Here is a 26428-nt window from a genome sequence, read left to right as displayed (position 1 = left end):
CCCTCCCTATCCCACCCCTCCAGGCGGTCACAAAGCACCGAGCTGATCTCCCTGTGCTATGCGGCTGCTTCCCACTAGCTATCTACCTTACGTTTGGTAGTGTATATATGTCCATGCCTCTCTTTCGCTGTGTCACAGCTTACCCTTCCCCCTCCCCATATCCTCAAGTCCATTCTCTAGTAGGTCTGTGTCTTTATTCCTGTCTTACCCCTATGTTCTTCATGACATTTTTTTTTCTTAAATTCCATATATATGTGTCAGCATACAGTATTTGTCTTTCTCTTTCTGACTTACTTCACTCTGTATGACAGACTCTAGGTCCATCCACCTCATTACAAATAGCTCAATTTCATTTCTTTTTATGGCTGAGTAATATTCCATTGTATATATGTGCCACATCTTCTTTACCCATTCATCTGATGATGGACACTTAGGTTGTTTCCATCTCCGGGTAGATACTTTTTAAAAGATGATTAAAGATAAAATTTTCTAATTAATGGAATTAATTAAGTGATTGGTCCTGCTTAAATTTTTTTCAATCATTTTAACATTAAGTAAAAATGCAAGTTATTTTGATATCATATATAACATACTTTACTCATCTGAAAATTCACATTGGACTTCATTTTTTTCAATATTTTTTCTAGCAGAATCATTATGAGATTCTCTTTAAATAATTCAGTGCTTATGACGTTCTTGGTGTCAATAAAATCCAATCCTTTGAAATTATTTAGTGGAACTAAACAAACTGTTGTACATTGGGTTTCATATTTTTAGGGAAAAAATATTCCACATTAACTGTATCATCTGCATTCACAAATACTTAGACCCTTGATTGTTTTTGCCTGTGGTCTCTGTAGGGTCCAACGGGGGAACAAGGAGAGAGAGGAGAGCCTGGAGCAGAGGGATATAAGGTAATTACTGTAAATTTCACACCTTGCTTCAAAATTTGAATAGGGTTCTCTGTGGTTCTGCTCAGTTGCAAATGAAAATAAGCATCATTGAGATAATTAATAATGTCTTATGTTTTGGATCCCAGAAGAAGCTCTTTGTATTTTCTGTTCCTTCTTTCTAAAATTACCATCATCTCCTTCCACTGCTGCTTTTTCTCATCATTCAACTCTCAACCAAAATGTTACTTTCTGAGAGGCCTTCTCTAACTGTCCTTTCTGTCTGTCACTTTATATCTCATTACTATATTTACTTTATGACATTTAATGCTATCTATATTATCTTACCACTTTTTTATACACTTGGGTATTTTTATCATCTATATTTCCCCAACAAAATATAAGATCCATGAGAATAAGACTCTTGTCTTTTTCATCATTATATTCCCAGTTTCTAGAACACAGAGTTCCTGGTTTATAATAGAAATTCATTAAAAGAGTTGTCAAATGGATGGATAAATGCCATTATATTCTTATGTCAATTCTTATCCTCTTCCATTCTTAGAAGGATTTTAAGAGACCAGCTTTATCAGCTCATATTATATTAGGCTATGTATAGAATTTATTCAGTGTCATTATTTATTAGCACATTTGTGTTGAGCGTGTTCTGTATTCCTGCCCTATATCTCATCCCTTTCTGTTTATAATGTCATATGCTAAACAAAATGGTCATTTGCTAACTCTCTCCCTATAGTTCTTGTGTTATTCCTTTGCTCACAACATTCTCTGCCTGCTCAAAAAATTATGTAATCTTTACTTACATAAATCCTGTCTGTCCTTTATAATCTAATTCAAACTCCCTTTTCCCCTGTCTACGCTAACAGCAGTCTTTCCCTCTTCTGTAGTCCTATAGGATTTATTGTTGATAGAAGTCATTCAGTACAAATATTTTACATTCTTCTGCTACTATAGTTTTTGCTAATTATTTTTAATGTGCAGATATCTTAGCTTCTCAATTTGAATATGACTTTTTAAAAATTAATTAATTAATTTACTTTATCTTTGGCTGCACTGGGTCTTCATTGCTGTGCGCGGGCTTTCTCTAGTTGCAGCGAGCGGGGGCTACTCTTCATTGCGGTGCATGGGCTTCTCATTGTCATGACTTCTCTTTTTGCAGAGCAGGGACTCTAGGTGCTCAGGCTCAGTAGTTGTGGCTCGTGGGCTCTAGAGTGCAGGCTCAGTAGTTGGTGCGCACAGACTTAGTTGCTCCACAGCATGTGGGATCTTCCTGAACCAGGGCTCGAACCCGTGTCCCCTGCATTGGCAGGCAAATTCTAAACCACTGCGCCACCAGGGAAGTCCTGAATATGACTTCTTTCTTTCTTGTACAGTGTCTTGTTTTGAGCCCTGTACATAATAGTATATAATATGTATGTAAACATAATTCATTTTTAACAATGAATTGATGGGTTATTTGATCCAACATATACCTTTCTATGTAAAATTTCTGTGATCATGTCTTCAATGAAGACTTAGGTTCCCAGATTGAAGGGACAAGCTGGTAGGTAGATAATTTTCATTAATACACTGATTTATCTCAGGCCTGAAATCTGAAAAATCAACTTTCACTTCCCAAAACTCTCTTTGAAACAAATGTTGAAGGTGGTTCTAAATGTTTGTGAAATGCTGGGTATGGCCATCTTATATTTTTTCTATTTTCAGAGGAACATTTTTTAGAAGGTTTTATATGTTCTGTCTCCAATTTACATAACATTTGTACCTACAGTGTTTCCTAATGCAAGGAATCCAAATAGATTTACTTGAAATTAGCTTTTCTTGGGGTTGAGAAACCAACCTACTGCTTCCAGCATAATTTGAGAAGTTTCTTAAACTTCTTTAACTTTTTCTGTGCATAACTTCTCCATACAGTCTCAGGAAAATCAGGTTCTAATAATATCTTCTTTTGGCCTCTACCAACTACCGTCAGTAGCTACATCAGCGAATCTATTGGCAAACAAACAATTAACTATTCTATTGGGAGAAGAAAAGAATCTCTTCACCTGGCTAGGAAAAGAAAAATCCTGCCCCCATTTTTCTATATAGTCATACATTCTTCAGAAATCCTTCATCAGAGGAAAACTTTTCCCTAGGCTCATTATGGAATCTGTTTTTCCTTCTTCATTCCATAAATAGTCCTGATTAAGTCTTCAATTGTGGATGTTTCATGAGCTAGTGTGAGCCACATTTTCCTTTCTGTCTTATTCCATCCTATTTCTTAGGCTTTAGGAGTCATTTTATCATTTGTTGATAGATCTATTTTAAAAAGCCATTTAGTGCCAGACAATCACAGTAACTTTATTACTTAGACATCTCAAAGTCACAAAATACCCACACTTGTCCCCTTCCATGTTTTCCAAGCACAAGTTTGATTCATACAGGGGAACCATGCTTTATTTAGAGTTAAATTATTCTGTTGTAGCTTTAGGTGATATTGTTAAATGTTTGTTTTTCTATATGGGCATTGTAGACACTATCATTTCACTCTAGTAAACTGATGGTCAGAATTATTGTCAATCTTTTTTTAATTGTGCTAAAATGCACATAACATAAAATTTACCATTTTAACCATTTTAAATTGTACAATTCAGAGACACTTAGTGTTGTATATTGGCAATATTGTACAACCATCACATACTGCCTAGCTCCAGAACATTTTCATCACCCTGAAGAGGAAGCCCCATGCCCATTAAACAGTTACTTTCCTTCTCCCAACCTCTGACAACCACTACTCTGTTTTCTATCTCTATTGATTTATCTATTCTGTATATTTCATATAAATGGAATCATACAATGTATAGCCTTTTGTGTCTGGCTTCTTTCACTTTACATAATGTTTTGAAGGTTCATCTATGTTGTAGAATGTATCAATTCTTCATTCCTTTTTATGGTTGAATAATCACCAAGCTTTTAAAAACGCTTTTATGATCACAAATATTCTTAACATTGTGGTGAACTCATGATTATCCTCTTGGAGGAAAAAAAATGGAATGGGTAATGAAAATTTTGTTTCCATTTGGCTATGAACAGTTGAAAGACATTTTGTAATCCTTCTCACCATGCTTTGTTCTTTTTTCCTCTTGAAGAAAGTGAAAATCACAAAAGTCAAGTGTCTTGCTCATTATCATCAGTAAATAATTATTAGGCATCATTGTATATGACACATTTTATGTGTTACATATAATTAAATCTCTGGTCCCTTCAGAATATATTTTAGTATCTGCCATGGACTGGGAGCTATGAATGTAACACGGGGCACCCAAAACACAGTCCCTGACTCCATGGACATCACATACACAAAATAAGAATATTTAATCAGTATAAAAGCAGATATAGTGAAATCGCTGTCATCCAGAAAACTATACATCGCATAGGTCAAGATAAATTCATTTGAGGCTCGAGAGAGAGTCAGAGGACATGGTATGAATAAGAATACTATAATGTCAACATTAACTTTTTAAAGATATGAGCAGAAACACACAGATTAAGTCAGGCTAAACTAATGTGAGCCAAAGCCCTAGAAATACACTGAATAAATTATGTACTATCTTAAACTCCTTTTTACTTTGGTTTGGCAAAGGCCATAGAATTTTTTGCATACAATAAAATAACAACTAAATCCTCACTTGGCCTTCATTCCTTAGCATCAGACATACATATCCAAATAGCTATTGGACATCATCACAGAAAACACAGCATGTCCCAAACCATAGTATCATCATCCTGTCCAAATCTGATCACCCTCTTTTTATGTCCTTAGTTCAGTGAATAGTACCACCAGACATCCAGATGTCTAGTAAATGAATCTTCCCTCTATCTCCCTCTGTCTTTCTTGCTTTCTCTTTCCTCCCTCCTCTCCCTCCTCTTTCTCTCCTTTCTCTATCCTCTCATTTCTCAACTTCAATTGGCCACTTCTTTTGACCTCTTAAATATCTCTGGAGTCTATCCACTTTGCCCTACTTTCATCATTTTTTGCCTGAATTATTTTAGTAGCTTACTAACTAGACTCCCTATCCCCAGCCCTAGCCCTCTCAAATCCATTCTCCACTTAACATGTTGTGTTAGGTCAACCTCCATTTATTCTCCCATGCTGTTTCCTCTGCAGAACGCCTTCCTTTTACTTTACTGCCTGGAACGCTCATCCTTTAAAATTCAACTTATTATGACTTCCCATATAAAATCCTCTCCAAGCTCCCCTTGGCCATCCAACTCATCTCACCACTAATAACATCAGGAAAAATCAGTCACTTCCTGTAACCTTGCCCACATAGCTTTATAATAATATAAAAAACCTAATAATTATAATTTTTACCACTGCAGAAAAACAGTCTGTCAGTTTTTATTGGGAGGGAAGGGACCAAAGGAATTACAGTGAAGCTCCTAGAAAACAAGTTTGGTTTTCATAAGATTTGTATCCAAACATCACAAAGCCAAGAGAGGCAGTTGGCTATGCTATGATCATTCTAAAAAGGTCTCTGTAAAACTACAGATAGAGTGGTGGCAAAACCATAATAGGCCATGATGGTTTTAAGTTTTGTAGTTTACTCAGTACGCTTACTCTCACTTCACTTTGTAACCCCAGCTTTTCACCAATTGCTTCTCTCCTGAGCTGGCTTAATAAGTGACCTACAATAATCATATTTACTTGAACAAAGCTCCCTCTCGATTGACCTGATTCTGTTACTTGCTGACTCTGTTCATGTTCTGTTGGTAAAGGTCATGTGTAGTAATCGTCTTCTCTTTAGTTATGGCTGTGTGCTGTATAGAAAGCTTTCCAAAATAACCTTTCTGTCTTGCAACTGTTCTCTCCCTTGAACAAGATTCATTTACTTTATCAGGAAGTTGAATCTTAAAACCACGAACATTTGCCTCACAGAATGCAAACAAAGGCTTCAACTGATCTTTCTGTGAGAATAAATATTGTTAGCCTTAAGTATGTAATCCCTTCTTCTCCTAGCTCAGAAAAAGGAGATGAGCCTAATAACTGTCCTTTCTATGGCATTCTTTCTGTAATACACAGGAAGAAAGGAATCTGAAGTGAAGAGCACAGTAGGGAAGGGGATAAAAGAGATTACGTGTGGAATTCTTCCTACATAACTCTCACCTGATGTGCCCCTAGTTTGTTGCTAGTTTCTGTTTACATACTTGAAAGGTGTAAAAATGTGGTAGGCCAGCATTCCTTCCTAGGAGAACTGGGGTGATGACAGATCACCGAAGTCAGAATCACTTGATGTCTTGGCATATGCAGTAACAACTACCAGTCTTAAAGTCAGAATCACTTGATGTCTTGGCATATGCAGTAACAACTACCAGTCTTAAGCCCAGTAAATCTACTATCTGAATGGCTGTGACCTTAGTTTGTAAAAATGGAAACCATAGTACACTGGAAAAGGATTGAAAAAAGAAATTTGTTCTCAAACTCTTTATTCATTCGTTATTTGCTCTATTAGTTTCCTGAGCCTGCCATAACAAATTACCATAGACCATGTGGCTTAAAACAACAGAAATTTATTCTCTCATGGTTGTGGAGGCCAGAAATCCAAAAGCAAGATAGCAGGGCTGTGCTCCCACCGTAGGCTCTAGTGAAGAATCCTTTCTTGCTTTTTCCAGCTTCTGGTGGCTAACAACCTCCCTTGTGGCTGCATCACTCCAACCTCTGCCTTTGTCTTCACGTGGCCTTCTCCTTTGTTTGTATCCATCTCTCTCTCTCTCTCTGTGTCTTTTGCAAGGACACTTGTCAGTGGATTTAGGGCCCACATGGATAATCCAAGATAATCTCCTTCTAAGACCCTTAATTTGATGATATTTGCAAAGACCCTTTTCTCCAAATAAGAATGTGATCTCCAAATAAGATCATATTCACAGTTTCTGAGGATTAGGGCATAGACGCCTTTTGATGGGCCACCATTCAACCTATATTAACCTATATGGAAAAAAAAGAACAAAATCTCTACACTCTTTCTCAGTCATCATTATATCCAGTAGCTATTATGTTCTATACTCTTTCCAAGAGAGATGCATAATCTCTATAATACTTAAATTGAATTTTGCAACATTTTGCTACCACTTTAAGTGATACTACTCTATTCTCTAAGTCACATGTCTTTATTTATTCTAATAATATAACCTTTTTTATTCATAGGGTCACATGGGTATACCAGGACCAAGAGGTGCCACTGGACAACAAGGGCCCCCAGTATGTTTTGAAAGCATTCTTTGTAATTCTGGCATTTAAAAACATTAATGTTAACATATCTTATTTGGTGTCTGCTTTATATGTGATTTCTGTTTTGGCTCCTATTAAAGGGTGAGCCAGGTGACCGGGGTGAACAAGGACTAAAAGGAGAGAGAGGATCTGAAGTAAGTTGAAATCATTTAAGACAATTTGAAACTTATTGCTGGCTTGAGAAAACAGGGGCACAAGGAGTTGCTGTTCATTGTAACTTAAATGATCATTCATTCTTTCAGAGCAAGAATCACCACAGGCCTCTAAACAGGGTGTTTGTCAATAATTGTGCTAAAACATCATTATTGATTAATTCGTGTGTTTCGGATGCCATCCAAAGTTCCCTTTACCAGCAGACTACTCTGGCTTTGAGAAAATTGCCTAGAGTTGTCCCAAACTAATTGTCCTTCCTTGGGTTTTCAGGCAGAAATATCAACTGGCCTTAAAACCAGCACTGCAGAGCAAAATTTTAGCAGTCATACCTTTTTAGTTGCTGTAGTAAGGTAGGGGTAGAAATAGTTTAACTATATGACACAGACTCACAATTGGTTTAAAAGATTTTTTTCCATAACACAAGTCAATTATTTGTTATCAGGCGAACTAAAAATCTGTTGAGTTATTGAATTTAGCCACCTCTTTCCCTATATACCAATAAACGTTCCCTCAACCTTATGTAACAACTGGATTTGTACCATCACTTCATTGCTGCCCTACTTTTCATGGCATTCTGACGTTACCTGCTACTGATTTAAAATTAAATTCTTTAGAAAATGTACTGTATTTTAATAATAAATTAGGTGAGGACTGATAAAAAGTAATGAATTTGAGACCATGTTTCTCCTAATTTGTTAAGCTTCCTTCACCCATACTTTTGTTTCCCATTTGTGGGAGTTAGTAATAAAATTGAGTTGAGTCGTATATTACATAGGTTTTCATTCACATAGAAGCCATTTTAAACAGTCTTGGCAACTACCTACTAACTTACTGTCAGGCTCCTTAATAAATAAGGACTAATAAATAATAAATAAAAATATCCCATTGGGACTTACCTGGTGGCACAGTGGTTAAAAATCCACCTGCCAATGAAGGGGACACAGGTTCGAGCCCTGTTCTGGGAGCAACTAAGCCTGTGAGCCACAACTACTGAGCCTGCACTCCAGAGCCCGCAAGCCACAACTACTGAAGCCCGTGTGCCCTAGAGCCTGTGCTCCACAACAAGAGAAGCCACCGCAGTGGGAAGCCCGCACACTGCAACGAAGAGTAACCCCTGCTCTCCACAACTAGAGAAAGCCTATGCACAGCAACAAAGACCCAATGCAGCCAAAAATAAATAAATAAATTTATTTTTTTAAAATCCCATTGAAGGCAAGCCTTAATTTTATTTATTTATTTATTTTATTTTATTTTTATTTTTTGCGGTACACAGGCCTCTCACTGTTGTGGCCTCTCCCGTTGCGGAGCACAGGCTCCGGACACGCAGGCTCAGCGGCCATGGCTCACGGGCCCAGCCGCTCCGTGGCATGTGGGATCTTCCAAGACCGGGACACAAACCCGTGTCCCCTGCATCGGCAGGCGGACTCTCAACCACTGCGCCACCAGGGAAGCCCGTCTTTTTCCTTTTTTGACGTATCGCAGGAAGAAGAAATTTTTTTATGTTTCTTAGTATCTGTTAAAATTATGCCAACGAAAATAAAATATTCTTACTAGACAACTGCACCTCCAGCCTATATGGTCAGCTCTCCCTGGGTATTGGAGCTGAAAGGTCTTGAGGAGCCATGGTTTAAATTCTGTATAATCCACGAGAATTAGTTCTTTTCCCACTTTGGGCAATGCTGGTGTACAGTCCGAGGTTACATTAAAAAGCCTCTTTGAATTTCAGATAGTAATGATTGCTACAAGAAAAATCACTGACTATGTGTTACTCACTAGGGACACTTTGAATGGCCAGGTGGATCCTACAGAATTGCCCTCATCTTGTTTTTGCAAAGCTTTAAATTTGTTTTTTAGATTTGGAAATGCCCTTTAAAATCGTTTGGACAACGCTCTCATTTTTCAGATGAAGAAATTTAGGTCCCAGAGGGATTATGAGTTACCTAAGATCAGAGAACTAGTTAGCAACAGAACCAACACTAGAAACTTTATTTCCTGACTCCCATTATTATACAAAAGCCTTCTATTACTTTGAAGTCTTTTAAAAATTAAGTTAAATGTTAATTTTACTTAACCAGCTAATTCATTAATTGGTCTCTGAGACATGAAACTATGGAAACTATAAAGAAAAAGTTGGAGCAAGTCAAGTCAAAACCAATTGCAAACCACTACATTTTTTAAGAGACTTTCATAATGCAAATGTAGTGAACTGTCCCATAATGGCTTTCAAATACAGAGACTCGAGCCAAAATCCTACTTTCCTCCCAAAGCAAAATTCCAGATTTTAGTGAATTTAACTTTCTAGGTTAAAAAAAAAAAAAAGACTTAACTCTCTAAATCTGTGTTTGTACTTTAAAGCTACCCTCTCTAACAAAGTTAGAACTAACAAAGTATTGTGATGACTGTCCTTCAGCTTCATTTGAATAAAAAACAAATGAGTGTTTGGACTATAATGGCACATTTAAAATTTTCTGTTATCTAAAGAATTAGATTACCTTCTCTTGTAGTCTATGAAGTGGTACAATCCCAATGAATGGAATTCACTGTTTTAAATGGATCTGATTTCAAGTGGGCTGTTCTATTTTTCAAAGCTAGCCAGACAAAAGAGAAAGCACAATTTTACATATACTCTAAAGAATAAATATGAAATTCATTTGCCTTTCCTATTATGAGAATAGGAAGTCTGTTGATTTATGAGGTACTTATATTTACATAAAATAATATGAGTAAGTTAATTTTGAAAACAGCATAGATCTTCTAGCTTTATTATATTTGAATTCTGGGCATTGGTGAAAGAGTGATTTATTTTTTTTCCTTTTTACGATACCAACTCAATTAATCATCTACAAACACCTTAGATGACAACATACTTTCTTTGTCTTTGGCCCAATCTTTAATTTCCTACTGAACAGACCATCTCTGTGTAGGATTAATATTGAGTAATGTTCGGCTCTTAATTTAGTTACAAGACTACCCAGCAATTCCAACTGCAAGATTTTTTTTAATGCACAAATTCAAAAAAGTACCAATCTTCTACACTTTGTTGATCTTTATGTATTTTAAACCTCCATTGCAAGTCTGTCATTTCTCTAACTAGCCTACTTCCTTTTAGTTATGGTGACAATAACTGTCATAAGGAAATCTTTCCTGAATTGACATCTAAAAACAGCAGAGACGTTTTGTTATTTACTATACACTTTTTGTATTTAATAAGGAGATTTTGTCACAATTGTACCATTACAAATAGCAAAATATACATTAAAAATAATTTTCATAGTCATAATTTTCCTTTAGTATTATTCTGTTGGAAGCTGCTTCCTGATGCCCATCCAAGTATTAATAACATTCTAGTTTTCACAATGATAGACCCATGTATCTAGGTTTTAGAGCAGTATTTAACTATTCTGAAATAATCCCCAACATAATGTTCACCCTAAAATGTAATTGATTTATGATGATATGAGACTCTCTTTGTTTTTATTTTGTATTTGAATGTTTGGAATAAAACACGCACATACGTGTATAGCATATCTGAACCTTAAGCCATAAACTCAAGTATACAAAAAGTATAATTTTGTTTATGTTCTTTGTAATGGAACTTAACTTCTGTCCTGAGTACCCATCCTGCCTGGTGGTAGAAACCTAATTGATGGAAATCTAGTCAACTGATTGCCTGTAACTCCATCCACTTAAATATCCTGCATTTGATTTAGAGTTTTTCCCATTCATCCTCTTTTCAGGTCTGCTGTTACATTCTGGGTGGCAATGGTAGGGAAGGGGAATAGGAAGTGAGATTGATCTTTAGCCATCATCTGTTCATACTAGCATCCACTGAAATGTACATCATCGCTTTTGGCCCCCATCTGCCATCATCCCACCATGTTGGCCTCTACCTTGGCCCTCCGGACAAAAGTTCTTTGATCCCTGTTGGCTTGTACAGCTATTTTCTCAACTCAGGTGCAAGATCTCCTTAGATAGAACTCTAAGGGCCATATGCTTCTGTTCTTGGCCACATGGAAATAACATTCTACTGCTCCCCATACCATGCTGGGTGCTTGAGGGACTCAGACTTTCTCAGGCCCCCTAGCCTAGACATCTCATGCAGAAATTTCAACTCTATTGCTGCACTCAGTGCAACTTAGCGTACATCTCAGTGAGGCCTTTAGTCTCTCTAGCCATCATCTCTGTGCCCAAATCCCCACACTTATCTGCAGATATTATTGTTTTGTTTTGTTTAGTTTATTAAGTTTTATTCGAATATAGTTGCTTTAAAATGTTGTGTTAGTTTCTTGCTGTACCGCAAAGTGAATCAGGCATATGTATACATATATCCGCTCTTTTTTAGACTCATTTCCCATTTAGGTCACCACAGAGCATTGAGTAGAGTTCCCTGTGCTATACAGTAGGTTCTCATTAGTTATCTATTTTATACATAGTAGTGTATATAAGTCAGTCCCAGCCTCCCAACTCATCCCAACCCCCTTCCTTCTGCCCTTGGTAACCGTAAGTTTGTTCTCTACATCTGTGACTCTATTTCTGCTTTGAAGATAAGCTCATCTCTACCATTTTTCTAGACTCCACATATAAGCAATATTGTATGATACATGTTTTTCTCTTTCTGACTTACTTCACTCTGTATGACAGTCTCTAGGTCCATCCACGTCTCTGCAGATGTCACTATTTTGTTTCTTTTTATGGCGGAGTAATATTCCATTGTATATATGTACCACTTCTTCTTTATACATTCTTCTGTCGATGGACATTTAGGTTGCTACCATGTCCTGGCTATTGTAACTAGTGCTGCAATGAACATCATGGTGCATGCATCCTTTCAAATTATGGTTCTCTCCAGATATATGCCTAGGAGTGGGATTGCTGGGTCATATGGTAGCTCTATTTTTAGTTTTTTAAGGAACCTCCAAACTGTTCTCCATAGTGGCTGTACCAATTTACATTCCCACCAACAGTGTAAGAGTGTTCCCTTTTCTCCACACCCTCTCCAGCATTTATTGTTTGTAGAATTTTTGATGATGGCCATTCTGACTAGTATGAGGTTATACCTCACTGTAGTTTTGATTTGCATTTCTCTAATAATTAGTGACGTTGAGCATCTTTTCGTGTGTTTGTTGGCCATCTGTATGTCTTCTTTGGAGGAATGTCTGTTTAGGCCTTCCACCCATTTTTTGATTGGGTTGTTTGTATTTTAAATATTGAGCTGCATGAGCTGCTTATATATTTCGGAGATTAATCCCTTGTCAGTTGCGTCGTTTGCAAATATTTTCTCCCATTCTGAGGGTTGTCTTTTCATTTTATTTATGGTTTCCTTTGCTGTACAAAAGGTTTTAGGTTTAATTAGGTTCCATTTGTTTATTTTTGTTTTCTTTTTCATTACTTTAGGCAGTGGACCATAAAGATCTTGCTGTGATTTATATCAGAGAGTGTTCTGTCTATATTTTCCTCTAAGAGTTTTATAGTATCCGGCCTTACATTTAGGTCTTTAATCCATTTTGGGTTTATTTTGTGTATGGTGTTAGGGAGTGTTCTAATTTCATTCTTTTACATGTTGCTGTCCAATTTTCCCAGCACCACTTATTGAACAGACTGTCTTTTCTCAATTGTATATTCTTGCCTCCTTTGTCATAGATTAGGTAGCCATAGGTTCTTGGGTTTATCTCTGGACTTTCTATCCTGTTCCATTGATCTATATTTCTGTTTTTGTGCCAGTACCATACTGTTTTGATTACTGTAGCTTTGTAGTATAGTCTGAAGTCAGGGAGCCTGATTCCTCCAGCTGTGTTCTTCTTTCTCAAGATGGCTTTCATCATTTGGGGTCTTTTGTGTTTCCATACAAAGTGTAAAATTTTTTGTTCTAGTTCTGTGAAAAATGCCATTGGTGATTTGATAGGGATTGCATTGAATCTGTAGATTGTTTTGGGTAGTATAGTCATTTTCACAATATTGATTCTTGCAATCCAAGAACATGGTATATCTCTCCATCTGTTTGTGTCATCTTTGATTTTTTTCATCAGTATCATATACTTTTCTCAGTACAGGTCTTTTGCCTCCTTAGGTAGGCTTATTCCTAGGTATTTTATTCTTTTTGATTTGATGGTAAATGGGATTATTTCCTTAGTCTCTCTTTCTGATCTTTCATTGTTAGTGTGTAGGAATGCAAGAGATTTCTGTGTATTAATTTTGTATCCTCTGCAGGTATTATTGTTTCTACCCACCCCAGGACTTGACAGCAGATTGGTGTCAAGGTCTCTTCTCCGAGATACCCATCAGTGTCTTAACAGTTTTGCTTCTCTTTTTACCTTTCTCCAACTTGAAGATTTTTTTATATCCCCTTAGGTAGGAAAAACTTTCTCTTACATTATTATAATTCTTCTAAATATGTTCTTTATGGTAAAATTTTATGAGTTAAATCCTTTATTACCTTGTTTTTTTATGTTCAGCGATAGACTTTTAATATTTAAAAATCAGGCTTTTGTATTTAAAAATATAATCTTTTCAAACTATTCCCCCACCATGAGTTTCAGAGGACTGTTTTGAAATTCTTAAGCTAAAAAAGTCTATTTTGAAAATCAAAAGTTTAGAACAAATCTATCACTTTACATAAAAAGAAATACTGTGAAGGAAAACACACACCAGTTAACATATTTGAATATTATCACAATTCATATACTGTTTAATTAGTGCTATTGAAGACAACTGAAATCAGAATTGTTTTCAATATTTAAAACAGTCTTTATTTGTCTGTTTTACTTCTTTATTGTATTCTAAAAGATACATTTATTATAGGGATAATATGTTCCAGAAATTGTATTTACTTCAACTAAACCCAGTTCACCAACTATCCCCTTTTCTGGTTTCCTTACCCTTAGGAAGAATTTACATTAGTGACTTTTTAAAGCAAGTAAAATAGTGTTTGAACTTGGAGGTAGAACCCTTGATCCATATAGCTCCCTATCATCAAATTCTAACAAAATTGGATTTTTATCTCTTACAGAAAATGCCCTTTTTCTCTCTGATTACATACACTATTTCTTCTTAAAATGTTTAAGCTCATTTTCAGAAGATGTAACATCTTCTGAAATTCTTTATTTTGTCATTGTTCTCAAATTGAATCTTTAGCACAACTGTCTTCAGATTTCAATAACTTAACATCACATTTTGGTGGAATTATCCTGTTTCTGAGAACTTTTGATGATTTCTGAGAAATGTTTCTGGTAATGGCAGTATGCTTCTTTTTCTTATTTGTGAACTAGGTCACTCTTTAACACCTTTTTCTTCTTAAAATAATTTTAGGATATCATCAGAATAGTGGCATGATTTGCAAGGGCAAATTTCTAACTATCCTGGTAGACCATTACTACTGAATCAGTTATGATTTAAAACATCTCACACATGGAAAAACAAGCAATTCTGTGGGAAATAAAGATCTTTTCTTTGATTTACAAGTATGTTCTCTGTGCTTCCAGATAAGCCCATTTTAGGTTATTGGTTCATGTCCCTCACGACACTGTAAGTGCCTTGTGAACAAGAGCTTTGATTTTGCATCTCCAGCACATAACAGAATCCCTGATACCTAATACTCAAGAAATGTTTACTGAATTAATTAAATAAGTACTTAACCACTTTCAGTAGGGAGACAAAGGCTTTGCCTGAAGTGGGGACTTTTATTTAAATAATCTATTCAGTTTCTTTTTAGAACTATAATTTAAATTCTTAAATCATAGAATTTGGAGCCAGGTGGAAATTCATAGATTATATAGTCAAATTCTTTCATTTACAGATGAAGAAAATGACTCACAGGAAAGTTAAATGGCAATCCCAGTGATAAACAGCTAGTCAGTGGCAGGACTTGCTGTAGCCTCCAGGTCTCAGAGTTCTTTTCTATGCCTTCAGTTTAATTAAATTTATAGCAATGAGTTGACAACTGTGCTTCACATTTTTAGGGTCCTAAGGGGAAAAAAAGAGCTCCTGGCCCTTCTGGGAAACCTGGGATTCCTGTAAGTAACAGACCTTTTTCATCTTTATTGTTTTTCTAAATAGAACTTTAGCAAGCAGAAAAGTTTGGGGCCAATTATGACAAGTGTTGGATAAATCAGATTGTCTTCAAAAAAATGTTTAAACCCATGCCGGAACACAGAGGGAACAAAATAAGACCATTAGCTCAAAACCAAGCTTGGTGTTGAAACGGAAGTTGCTGCAACTGAAGGTTGTTATTTTCCAGTGCATGGAGACCTCTCTGTGGATTCATGCTACTGTTCTTTAATGGTGAATCACTAAAAAACAGGCAACTTGGAGTCATGACTTAATGAATGGTGACAAAGGTCAGAGATTTTCAAGCATAATTGGAAAGACATGAGCTGGACTTTAATTGAAGAACTCGGCCTCTCATTTTCCTGGGAAATAGAACAGAAAGTCTTAGAAAAAAGCTTTAAATCTTTTCATCACAGAACAAAGATTAATTTTACCTTAGCCATCTGCTTCCTCTTTGGCCAAGCAAATATGTGTAGACTAGCTTATTAGCAAAGACTTCCTGCAGGTCTCCTCTAGCCAACAGCCTGCTTTGGGTGGCCTGTGTTGGTTCAAAAAAAGTAAAGAAAAGTGAACATAAATTATGAGCACATTGAGATCAGAGATTCCCTACAGATTAAATCCAGTTGCCCAAGAGTACAAACAAAATGTTCAGACCTTTACTCAGTCATATAATTATCTAATTCAAAGTGGCAACTAAAAGAGCCATAATTTATTTCTTGGGAAAATAATACCATACAGAGTTTTAGGGAGGGTGAATGTCAGCCTATATCCTAAACTGACAGGTGCACAGAGCTGATCTTTTCTCCACAGCTGGATAAAGCATGGGCTGGTACAATGAGAAATACCAGGAAATTACAGTAAAGTGGAAAAGGTTACACAATAAATTGCTGATTAGCTTGGCATTTCAGTTTAGGGAACAGTTACCTGATCTGTTGTATCCAAATAGTAAATTATTAAGGAATCCAGGAAACAGGAAAATTTATCCTGGGACAGGGTTTTAAGAATGTAACCTCCCACCCCCCAATAAGTATAAAAGTATTTATCATTTAAACATCTGTACAGTATCTCTCTATAATCCAAGTAATTTTTAATTACCAAGGGACTTCCAGGCCTACCCGGGCCAAAAGGCATGCAAGGATACCCTGGAGCAGAAGGCATTTCAGGAAACCCTGGTAAAGTTGGGCTACCAGGAAAGCAGGGACTTCCTGTGAGTAGATTGAATATTCTTTGTTCTTTATTTCTTATGCATATGTGTCTCTTTACTAAGACCATAGATATTTTGGCCATCTTTCTTAACTTTGAGATTGGTTCAGATTGTGTTTATGATTTCCAGGGAATGTCAATGAGTACATTCTGTTGGATGTTTTATAACTAATAACCCATATTATTAATAATTTATATTATTTTTACACATATAAAAACTGGTACATAGGAACAACAAAGAAGTAAAACTTTAAGGGCTACACAACCTAACTGTGTTTTGAGTTCATCAAATGTCTTAAGCAACCTTTGGAACATTTCAGGCTTGGCAAAAACTCAAGGTAAGTTCTGCCAAAATCATTTTCCCTTTACTTTTATAGCCTCACTATTTTACAGAAATTGTGTGAATATTTTCTCTATGTTCATCTAGTGGTGATGCAATGAGAAATGATATAGATTATTATTTTTATGCAGATTTCTATCTTATTTATTTGATCAGAAATTTTAAAATGATATTTTTGTCTTCATTTAGCCATTTTCCCTCTTTCCTTCCTAAGGTCATCATAATCCAGGTATTTTTTTGTTATCTCATGTTGTGTTTCCATTTGAAATGCAAGAATAATTAATCACATATTTCAGTAATCCAGTAAAATTTATCCTTTTACATTTCCACTATTTGGATATGATTATCTATTGACCTGTTTTTCTTTTCTTAAATGAATCAATCCTAATTGTTTATTCACATGTAGCATGGGACTGTAGCAAAGCTCACACCCAAATTAATATTATTCTTTCACTATGATGAATTATCTCATTTGTTTAAAAAAATGTATCAATTTATGACCCAGCCAATTTAATTATTTCAGAAATAAATATCTGGCCATATTCTATTTGGAAAGGTGAATATTTTTAAGGAGGCTTAGTATGGTTTCTATCTGCTTTGGGGACAGTATATCTGAACATCAGAGCATCAGGGTGTAAGCCCTAGAGAAATTTGACAGCCAGGCTGATGTTTTAATTAAAATACATGTTTTCTAAACTTCTGCCATTAACATCAGTCTGGTTAAAAGAGGACTTCCATTTGAGATCCCAGTCTTAAAGGGAACTCATGCCCTGAACCTTCATGTAGATGCTGCACTCTAGGCTCACCATATAAAAGTCTTAAAATGAGGTTGTGGAGTTTTAAAAATACAACAGTAAAACACTTTGAATTGGTCTGAGAGTCTGTACTTAAGTTTTACTGGGAAATGTTAGAGTGAATCTTACTGCTTTGAATAAGATTTTGAGAGCTGAAAGAAGGAAAACCACATTTCAAAATATGTCACATTTCTTGCTGTGAACACAGGTTTAATCATGGAGGTGGTATGTATGTGGATGTGTCCAGTAGTCGATAAGGCTAGAAACTGAATTGTAAATACTAATAACAGCAAATAGATTTATTTAATTACTGGGAAGAGGAACTCATTTATTTTCTGACTAAAATAATACTAATCCAGGTACTTATTCCAGATATGGATATTACAAATCAGGATCCTATATATATATATATGTTTAATAAGAATTTCAGACATTCAGCATATAAGATATTCATCAGACACTAGTGACAGGTCAAAGTCATCCACATTTTTTACACCAAGTCACTTAGTACTTCATTGTGGCAAACAACTTCTTTCTGGTAGTATGTGACACCTGAAGGTCTTCCTGGAAAGGACTGAAAATTTGAAAATAAAATGAAAACACTGATTCGGACTACAAAAATATGAACCATTTTCTCTTGCGTAAAAACAGCAATGTGGCAAGTAATTGTTATCTGCTGCTAGTTTCCAGAAAGAAAACAGACATTTTCTAACAACTCTACATCCTTCTTTAATGGGGTAATACTTAAAGGATAGTAATATAAGGGCTAAGAGAAAGCCAATATAGAAAATGGTAGATGCAAATGAGATACTGATTTCATTTTAATTCTGTCTAAGTTGCATTCTAGAATCTGCCACACGGTTTTGATTGGCTGTGTGGGTGAAGGCTCATGCATAAAACCAAATCACTGGTTCTACATAGAATAAAAAAGAATGAAGAGAACTTAAAGCCAGATGCTGAAGCCATTTGCACACTCAGGGCTATTCCAAGACCCAGTTAGAACTCTAGGGTATATCAACAGGGCTCTTTGGTTGCAAACAACCAAACATGGCTATATGGATTGCCTATGTAGACAGATTGCCCCAAGTTCTGCCCACTGGGAAGAGTCTCCTTCACTGATATCTTTCAGGCTTAAATGCAGCAGCAATCCACTTCTAGCAGATGTTGACATTCAATGCAGATCTATCCATAAATCAGGCCTGAATTTTTTTCTACCCTAACTAACTGGTAAGAGGAATTCTCTAGGAAGGCTGAAGGAGCAGTGGTAAAGCAGTAGAACAAGTATCATGGAAGTCTCAGTTGCTTGCTTGCATATTTTGTTTCTGATTTCTGGACCTGTTAGGACCCAGTCTCAATATACACCCTTTCCATTTAGGAGTGAACGCTGCTGTGTCCAGCCAATTTTATGATTTACTGGATCAAATATCACTCAGATCATAATGGTCAGTTCAGGACACATAGTAATTTGATGTCTCAGGGTCGGTTATTCAGCTTCAACCAGAGCAAGCCCAGAACTGCTTTCCAAATGGGAAATTACATTTGACAAAGAAGGCGTTGCTTATGTCCAAACTTTATGGGTATAAGCTGTGATTCTCTTATGGGGGTTATCAAAGGGTCCATATAGCATCTCTACCAGCCACAGACCCTTCTGATATTATTGGATCTGCTCAGTCACAGCAAGGTAGCTCACACAGCATCCTGAATCTGCTGCCAAGCATTTTTGACGGGGGCCACCCAAAATTAGCAAGCTGGCAAAGGACTTGAATTTCTCCAGAGAAGATACACAAGTGACCAATAATCACATGGAAAGGTGCTCAACATCACTAATCGTTAGGAAAATGCAAATCAAAACCACAATTAGATACCACTTTTACAACCGCTAGGATGGCTATTATCCAAAAAAATAAAAAATAGAAAGAGAGAAAATTACAAGTGTTGGTAAGTGTGTGAAGAAACTGGCACCTTGTGTATTGCTAATGGGAATGTAAAATGATGCAGCCGCTGTGGAAAACAGTATGACAGGTCTTGAAAATTAAATATAGAATTACCATATGATCCAGCAACTCCCCTCCTGGGTGTATATCCAAAAGAAATGAAAGCAGAAACTTGAACAGAAATTTTCCAAATGTTCATAATAACATCATTCACAGTAACGAGTAGGTGGAAACAACCCACGTGGCTGTCAGCAGTGAAACAGATAAACCAAATGTGGTATATACATACAATGGAATATTATTCAGTCTTAAAAAGGAAGGAAATTCTGACACATGTTACCACATGGATAAACCTTGGAGACATGCTAAGTGAACTAAGCCAGACACAAAAGTACAAATTGTATATGATTCCACTTATATGAGGTACCTAGAGTGGTCAAATGCATAGACAGAAAATAGAATGGAGGTTGCCAGAGACTGGGAAGAGGAGGATTTGGAGAAGTTATTGTTTAATGGGTACAGAGTTTCAGTTTGGAACATAAAAATTTCTGGGGCTTCTCTGGTGGCGCAGTGGTTGAGAGTCAGCCTGCTGATGCAGGGGACGCGGGTTCATGCCCCGGTCCGGGAAGATCCCACATGCCGCGGAGCTGCTGGGCCCGTGAGCCATGGCCGCTGAGCCTGCGTGTCCGGAGCCTGTGCTCCGCAATGGGAGAGGCCCGCGTACCGCAAAAAAAAAATTTCTGGAGATGGACGGTGGTGATGGTGGCACAACAATGTGAATGTACTTAATGCCACTGAACTATACATCTAAAAACGGTTAAAATGGTAAGTTTATGTTATATATATTTGACCGCAATAAAAACCTAGCAACTTTACAGGCTACCCAGTAAGTGGGTTGTAGCAGCATACCCAAAGGTGGTATAGATTGACTCCAAAGTCCAGAGAGCTCACCAAGCATTGTGCCTCTTATATTGTGATGAGCAATGCAAAGTGCAACAACTTGTCTCCACTTTAGAAGGGATATCCTGATATACCCCCAAACCACTACCCCTAGGAACTTCTTCCATTTAGCAGTCCCATGAACTTTTTAATCCTATCCTCTGGTGTATCTTTAGGGTGCTTGTTCTCTTCCACTCTCCAGGTCCAGTTAGCATAGTGGCCTCAGTTTAATGGACCTGCCTGATATTTTGTGAGTTGTCAAGACTATAAAGATATTGCTCTGGGCTGTTTTATGACAGAGAGGAAAATTGAGCTGACACAGGACTGAGATAAGGCATTGAAGTGATACAGCTCTTTCTGCCTTGTGAAGGCAAGCAAACTGCCTCTGATCATCTTCACTGATAGGAATGTTGGTAGGAAGTATTTTTACTAGGTCAGTAACTGCTGTTGCTAATCACTGTACTGTTTGGTAAAGACACCATATCAGAAACTGCAGCTGTGATTGGCATGAACACACAATTGAGTTTGTAAGTTTAAGTCTTGGAGTTACCTGGTGTGTGCACCAAACAGATGAGTAAAATGGATATGGGATATGGTAGGATCACTGCTTTTGCATCTTTCAGGTCTTTTGGCTGTAGTATATACAATTTTCCACAGGGATGTGGTGGTTAATATGAACAGTTTTCTACAGGGGTGTGGTGTTACCTTAGGTATACATTGTGGGGAAGGGGGCAGGAAGAGATAGTTGCAGGGGCTTCCACATGTCTCTTCCCTTCCTACCACAGTAGCCTTTCTTTATAAGTGAGGGATTGTTACTGTTCTCTGAGATTGGAGAAAACAATACAAAAAAAAAAAAAAAAACTGGGCTCACAGTCCTACTGGGCCCACTTGGGAAAAAAAATTGAGCCAAATCTGCATTTATCACTATTTATCCCTTGGCCTTCATAAACTTACACTCTGACCAGAGTGCCGTGATGATATTTTGGATTTCCAGGGTTTATTATCAGTTCAAATCCAATATCTAACAGCCCCCAGAAAGGCTGAGAGTTTCTGTTTCCCCAGCGTTCAGTCACCTGATAAATGACCACACGTCCCTCTGCAGAAGGCTTAGGGCAGAAGTCACTGTGTACATCTATGACCACATTGCAGGGTTCTTCCTCAAAGAGAACCTGCCTCTCCCTCAATCAAGGGATTCTGATGTAGGAACTGGCTTGAGTCTGGGAACTGAGAGAGAGGCCATGAGTCCCAAGTACAGTGACTTTAATTAGGATTATACCCATCAGACCTAGAATTTTTCTACCTATACATCAATATATTAGCATATGGTATATTTAATTGCTATGGATCTTTGATCAACTAACCATCAGCACAGTTCTCTACAGGTCAAAACATCTAGTCAAAACATCCTATGGCTTACTGTGATAATTGCTTCTACATTTTCTCTGATAGTAAAGCACTGTCACCTAGAATCTACCACTCAGAGTCCAATATTCCTATTTAAATAAGGGAACTTTATTCTTATGATATTTCTTAACACCTTGGTAAGGAGTGTTCTTTATCCCTTTCAGGGGCCATGGTTTGAGGGTGGTTGATCAGATTGCACGTGATAAATCTGTCTCCACATTTCTGTCTTCCTGAGTGTTTGAACCCCTTCCTATGCAGTATACTAGGGGAGTTATAGCATTCAACCTCATTAACTGTAGGCCGTAGTTGAGTCAAGGCTTCAAATTGCCAATCCATCAGACTATTAATGGTGCTCCCAGATGCTTGAGCAGGTGGCTGTCTCCACAAGCAAGGAAAACTAAGAGGGAGTTGAGGTTCACAGTTCTTAGTCTTGCCCATGTCTGCTCAAATATCCCCATCCCTTGTCTTGGAGTTCTACTCTTTCTCCACCCAGTGCCCTTATTTAGCATAAGATGTCTGGTTAGTTGAAGATGTATTTGTATACACATTCTGCAAATCTTACAGTAGTTTGGGTCCTCAGCCACATCTGCCTTGGACTATAGGAGATGAAAGACTCCTTTAAGCTGCCGTGGGGATTTTCTGATTTTTCATTGTGTTCTAAGTTGAGCCTGCAAGACCTTTATTTTGTCCCTTTCTCTGTATTCTCTCTAGATCACTCAAGAGACTGCCCTCTGATCACTCAGTCTTTATAGTCACTGTATTCACCATACTGAATACATGCCAAGGCCACATGATCTTCTGACACTTTGCCTTCCAGCAGCACTTAATCTAACGTCATGGCCAGTGCTAATTTGAATAATCATGATGCCACTGCATACCACAGATTAGTAGTGTCTGTTTATCAGCAACAAGGAAGCTATCTGAGCATTCCTTGATTATGAGCAAACCGACCTCAGAATCCCATTTGTGGGGTTAGCTTCCTGACCTCACTCTTATTACCAATTACATATCACAGTCTAACTAAATACAGTGGGGCAACTGAGGAAGGTTTAATAAAGGGACTACTTACAAAAATGTGAGCAGGGCTAAGGAAAACCAAGAAGAGATGCTGAAGCACCCAGGGATAGCAACAATGGCACGTCATTACAACCCATAGGCCTGAAGAGACAAAGGAAAGGGGAACAAAATTATAGGAAAAGTAGTTATTGCCATAGGAGAGAGCCATTTAGCAGGAGTTGAGACCTTCAATAGAAGGATTCAGCCAATCCACTGCAACTCAGCAAAGGGAAAGCCAGGGGAATAAGTATTTCAGTCTCCTCCTGTCTTCCAGTTCCCTAACAGTACATCCTGTTAGCCAAATTCAACCAAGTAAGAGTGATAATAGGAACGATCTGCCCCGGCAGGGAGGACTATTTTATCACTGACATTGTTTAGAATTGCCAGTCTGTGATGGTGAAAACAAAAGCAATTTTTTCAATTATTTTTAAAATTCACTACCTTATACATATTAGTGTATATATGTCAGTCCGAATCTCCCAGTTCATCCTAATGAGAACCTGCTGTATAGCACAGGGAACTCTACTCAGTGCTCTGTGGTGACCTAAAGTGAAGGAAATCCAAAAAAAAGAGGGGATAGAGCTTCCCTGGTGGCGCAGTGTTTGAGAGTCCGCCTGCCGATGCAGGGGACATGGGTTCGTGCTCCGGTCCAGGAAGATCCCACATGCCACGGAGCGGCTGGGCCCGTGAGCCGTGGCCGCTGAGCCTGCGCGTCTGGAGCCTGTGCCTTGCAAGGGGAGAGGCCACAACAGTGAGAGGCCCTAGTACCACAAAAAAAAAAAAAAAATTTAAAAAGAGGGGATATATGTATACATATGGCTGATTCACTTTGCTGTACAGCAGAAACTGACACAACATTGTAAAGCAACTATACACCAATTAAAAAAAAATAAATATCATGCCCCCCCCCCAAAAAATTCACTACCAACAATGCATTCCCTTACTGCCTTCACCAAGGGTGGGCTCCCTCCCATCCACGTGCCCTTGGTATGTCACTCACCAGTAAGGGAACCTGCTGGGTCACAGATCAGGCTGGAAAAGGGCAGATCTCAAAAGGCGAACAGAAAATATCCAGGCATCACTATTTAAGTTCTCTCTATACATGGTGTGCATCAACAATCTGTTCCCTGTGTCAAAAAACTACACCTCGTAAACCAAATCAGCCTGCTTTTCTATGGCCAGTGAGCTAAATGGTTTTTACATTTTTAATGTTAGAAAAAAAAAGAGTAATGTATTGTGGCACATGAAATTCAAATTTCAGTATTCATAAATTAATTTTATTGGCACACAGCCACAGTCATTTGTTTACAGATAGCTACTTTTGCACTACATGACAGAGTTGAGTAGTTGCAACAGAGACCAGTGGCCCACATGGGCTAAAATATCTACTACCCAGCCTTTTTACAGAACAAGTTGGCTGATCTCTGGTCTATTTGTATTATCACATTGTTTTTATTACTACGGCTTTGTCTTATGTCCCCATATTTAGTAGGGCAAGGCCCCTTCTTTACACTTCTACCACATACATTTGAGATTAGATTTGAGTTTCTTTAAAAACAGAACATAAACTTGAATTATCACTGGGTTTGCCTTAGATTTATTTGGGGAAAGTTAATATCTTAACCTTTTAATTATCTATGTGAGATAAAATATTCTTGTCATCTTATCAGTATAAGATCTTGTAATAGATTTTCTCCATAATAATAATGGTAAAAAGTTATGTAATACTTAGTATGTGCCAGGTACCATGATAAATGTTTTACTGTATTAACTCATTTAATCTTTACAATATTATAGATACAATTATCTTCCTTATTTTATACAAAAAAATTGTCACTTTCATAGTCACATAGCTACAAAGGCAGTCTAACTCCATATTCTTTGTTCTTATCAATATGCAATCTTGCCCCTCAATAAAGGCCTTATGTATTCTTATTTTTTATTTTATTTTCTAGTTAGTTATTACTTATTTAAATATTGCTGATTTAGATTACATTCTATACAACTGGATATTTTTATTTCTAATAATTTACTATTGGGATCCTATTGGATTTTTAGGTAGGTAATATCTTCAAACAATGGCAGCTTTAACTCTTTTCTTAAACTCATTTTTTTTCTTTCCACATAGGTGGATAGGGACCCTCAATACTATCTTAAACAGTAGCAGTAATAGCAGACCTCCTTCTACTGCTTGAAATCTTAGAAAGAATGCATCTAAAATTCCTCTATTAAGAATATTTTGCCATCTTAATTCTGTATTTTCCTTGTCCTATACTATCTTTGGGGGGTTTTGTTTCTTTTTTCTTATTTTCTGATTTCCATTGGACAGATTGAATTATCTTTTGCAGGTTTAAAAGTTACCTATTCTCTTTCAGTTGATGTTCTTGTGGCAGCTGCCCCAAATTTAAGAACCAAATATGTCTTTGTTTCACTCTAGTGATTTGTTTAATAAATCAGTAACTGTATCTTCCCTCTAACAAAACAAGTACTTGTGTTTGTTCTCATGTCCTTTTGTTTCTATAAACCACTCTTTCCCTTCATCATTTTTTGATATTACCTTGAATTTTGACTTATAATTCTCATGCATTTACATTCTCTTTTTTTAACTTATTCTGATTTTTAAAAAACTTTTATTGGAGTATAATTGATTTACAATGTTGTGTTAGTTTCAGGTGTACAGGAAAGTGAATCATTTATACATATACATATATCCACTCTTCTTTAGATTCTTTTCCCATATAGGCTGTTACAAGTATTAAGTAGAGTTCCCTATGCTATACAATAGGTCCTTATTAGTTATCTGTTTTATATATAGTAATGTGTATATGTCAGTCCCCATCTCCCAATTTATCCTTCCCCCCTTTCCCACTGGTAACCATAAGTTTGTCTTCTACATGCATAACTCTATTTCTGTTTTGTAGATAAGTTCATTTGTACCGTTTTTTTGGATTCCACATATAAGCGATATCATATGGTATTTGTCTTTCTCTGTCTGACTTACTTCACTCAGTATGACAATCTCTCAGTCCATCCATGTTGCTGCAAATGGCAGTATTTTGTTCTTTTTTATGGCTGAGTAAAATTCCATTGTATATATGTACCACATCTCCTTTATCCTTTCCTCTGTTGCTGCACATTTAGGTTGTTTCTATGTTCTGAATATTGTAAATAGTGCTGCAGTGAATGTTGGGGTGCACGTATCTTTTTGAATTATGGTTTTCTCCAGATATATGCCCAGGAGTGGGATTGCTGGATCATATGGTAGTTCTATTTTTAGTTTTTTAAGGAACCTCCAAACTGTTCTCCATAGTGGCTGTACCAATTTACATTCCCACCAGCAGTGTAAGAAGGTTCCATTTTCTCCACACCCTCTCCAGCATTTATTGTTT

At 37.0% G+C, this 26428-nt stretch overlaps 1 protein-coding gene and 1 long non-coding RNA gene across 7 annotated transcripts in view; one reads left to right on the top strand and one right to left on the bottom strand.

Annotated features, from left to right (window-relative positions):
• The window catches only part of LOC132484017 (uncharacterized), a 132136-nt gene that overhangs the window by 3988 nt on the left and 101720 nt on the right, over positions 1-26428 (bottom strand). Inside the window, exons 5-7 of one of the 3 annotated variants that reach the window (XR_009531142.1) lie at positions 23053-23141; positions 15804-15907; positions 14129-15731 (exon numbers count right to left, since the gene is read on the bottom strand). This is a non-coding gene — a long non-coding RNA (uncharacterized LOC132484017). Of the gene's footprint in view, positions 1-14128; positions 15732-15803; positions 15908-23052; positions 23142-26428 lie in introns of those variants that run through there. The other 2 variants (XR_009531144.1, XR_009531143.1) reach the window with 2 other exon arrangements.
• The window catches only part of COL24A1 (collagen type XXIV alpha 1 chain), a 404516-nt gene that overhangs the window by 324627 nt on the left and 53461 nt on the right, over positions 1-26428 (top strand). For all 4 annotated transcript variants that reach the window (XM_060090037.1, XM_060090036.1, XM_060090035.1 and 1 more), the window contains 5 exons: positions 861-914; positions 7090-7143; positions 7254-7307; positions 15282-15335; positions 16469-16576. In XM_060090037.1, coding sequence (XP_059946020.1) covers positions 861-914; positions 7090-7143; positions 7254-7307; positions 15282-15335; positions 16469-16576 — 324 coding nt within the window. The remainder of the gene's footprint in view (positions 1-860; positions 915-7089; positions 7144-7253; positions 7308-15281; positions 15336-16468; positions 16577-26428) is intronic.

This window comes from Mesoplodon densirostris, chromosome 2, assembly GCF_025265405.1.
Source record: "Mesoplodon densirostris isolate mMesDen1 chromosome 2, mMesDen1 primary haplotype, whole genome shotgun sequence".
In the NCBI taxonomy this organism is placed as follows: Eukaryota; Metazoa; Chordata; class Mammalia; order Artiodactyla; family Ziphiidae; genus Mesoplodon; species Mesoplodon densirostris.
This window is presented reverse-complemented; position numbering and strand designations above follow the sequence as displayed.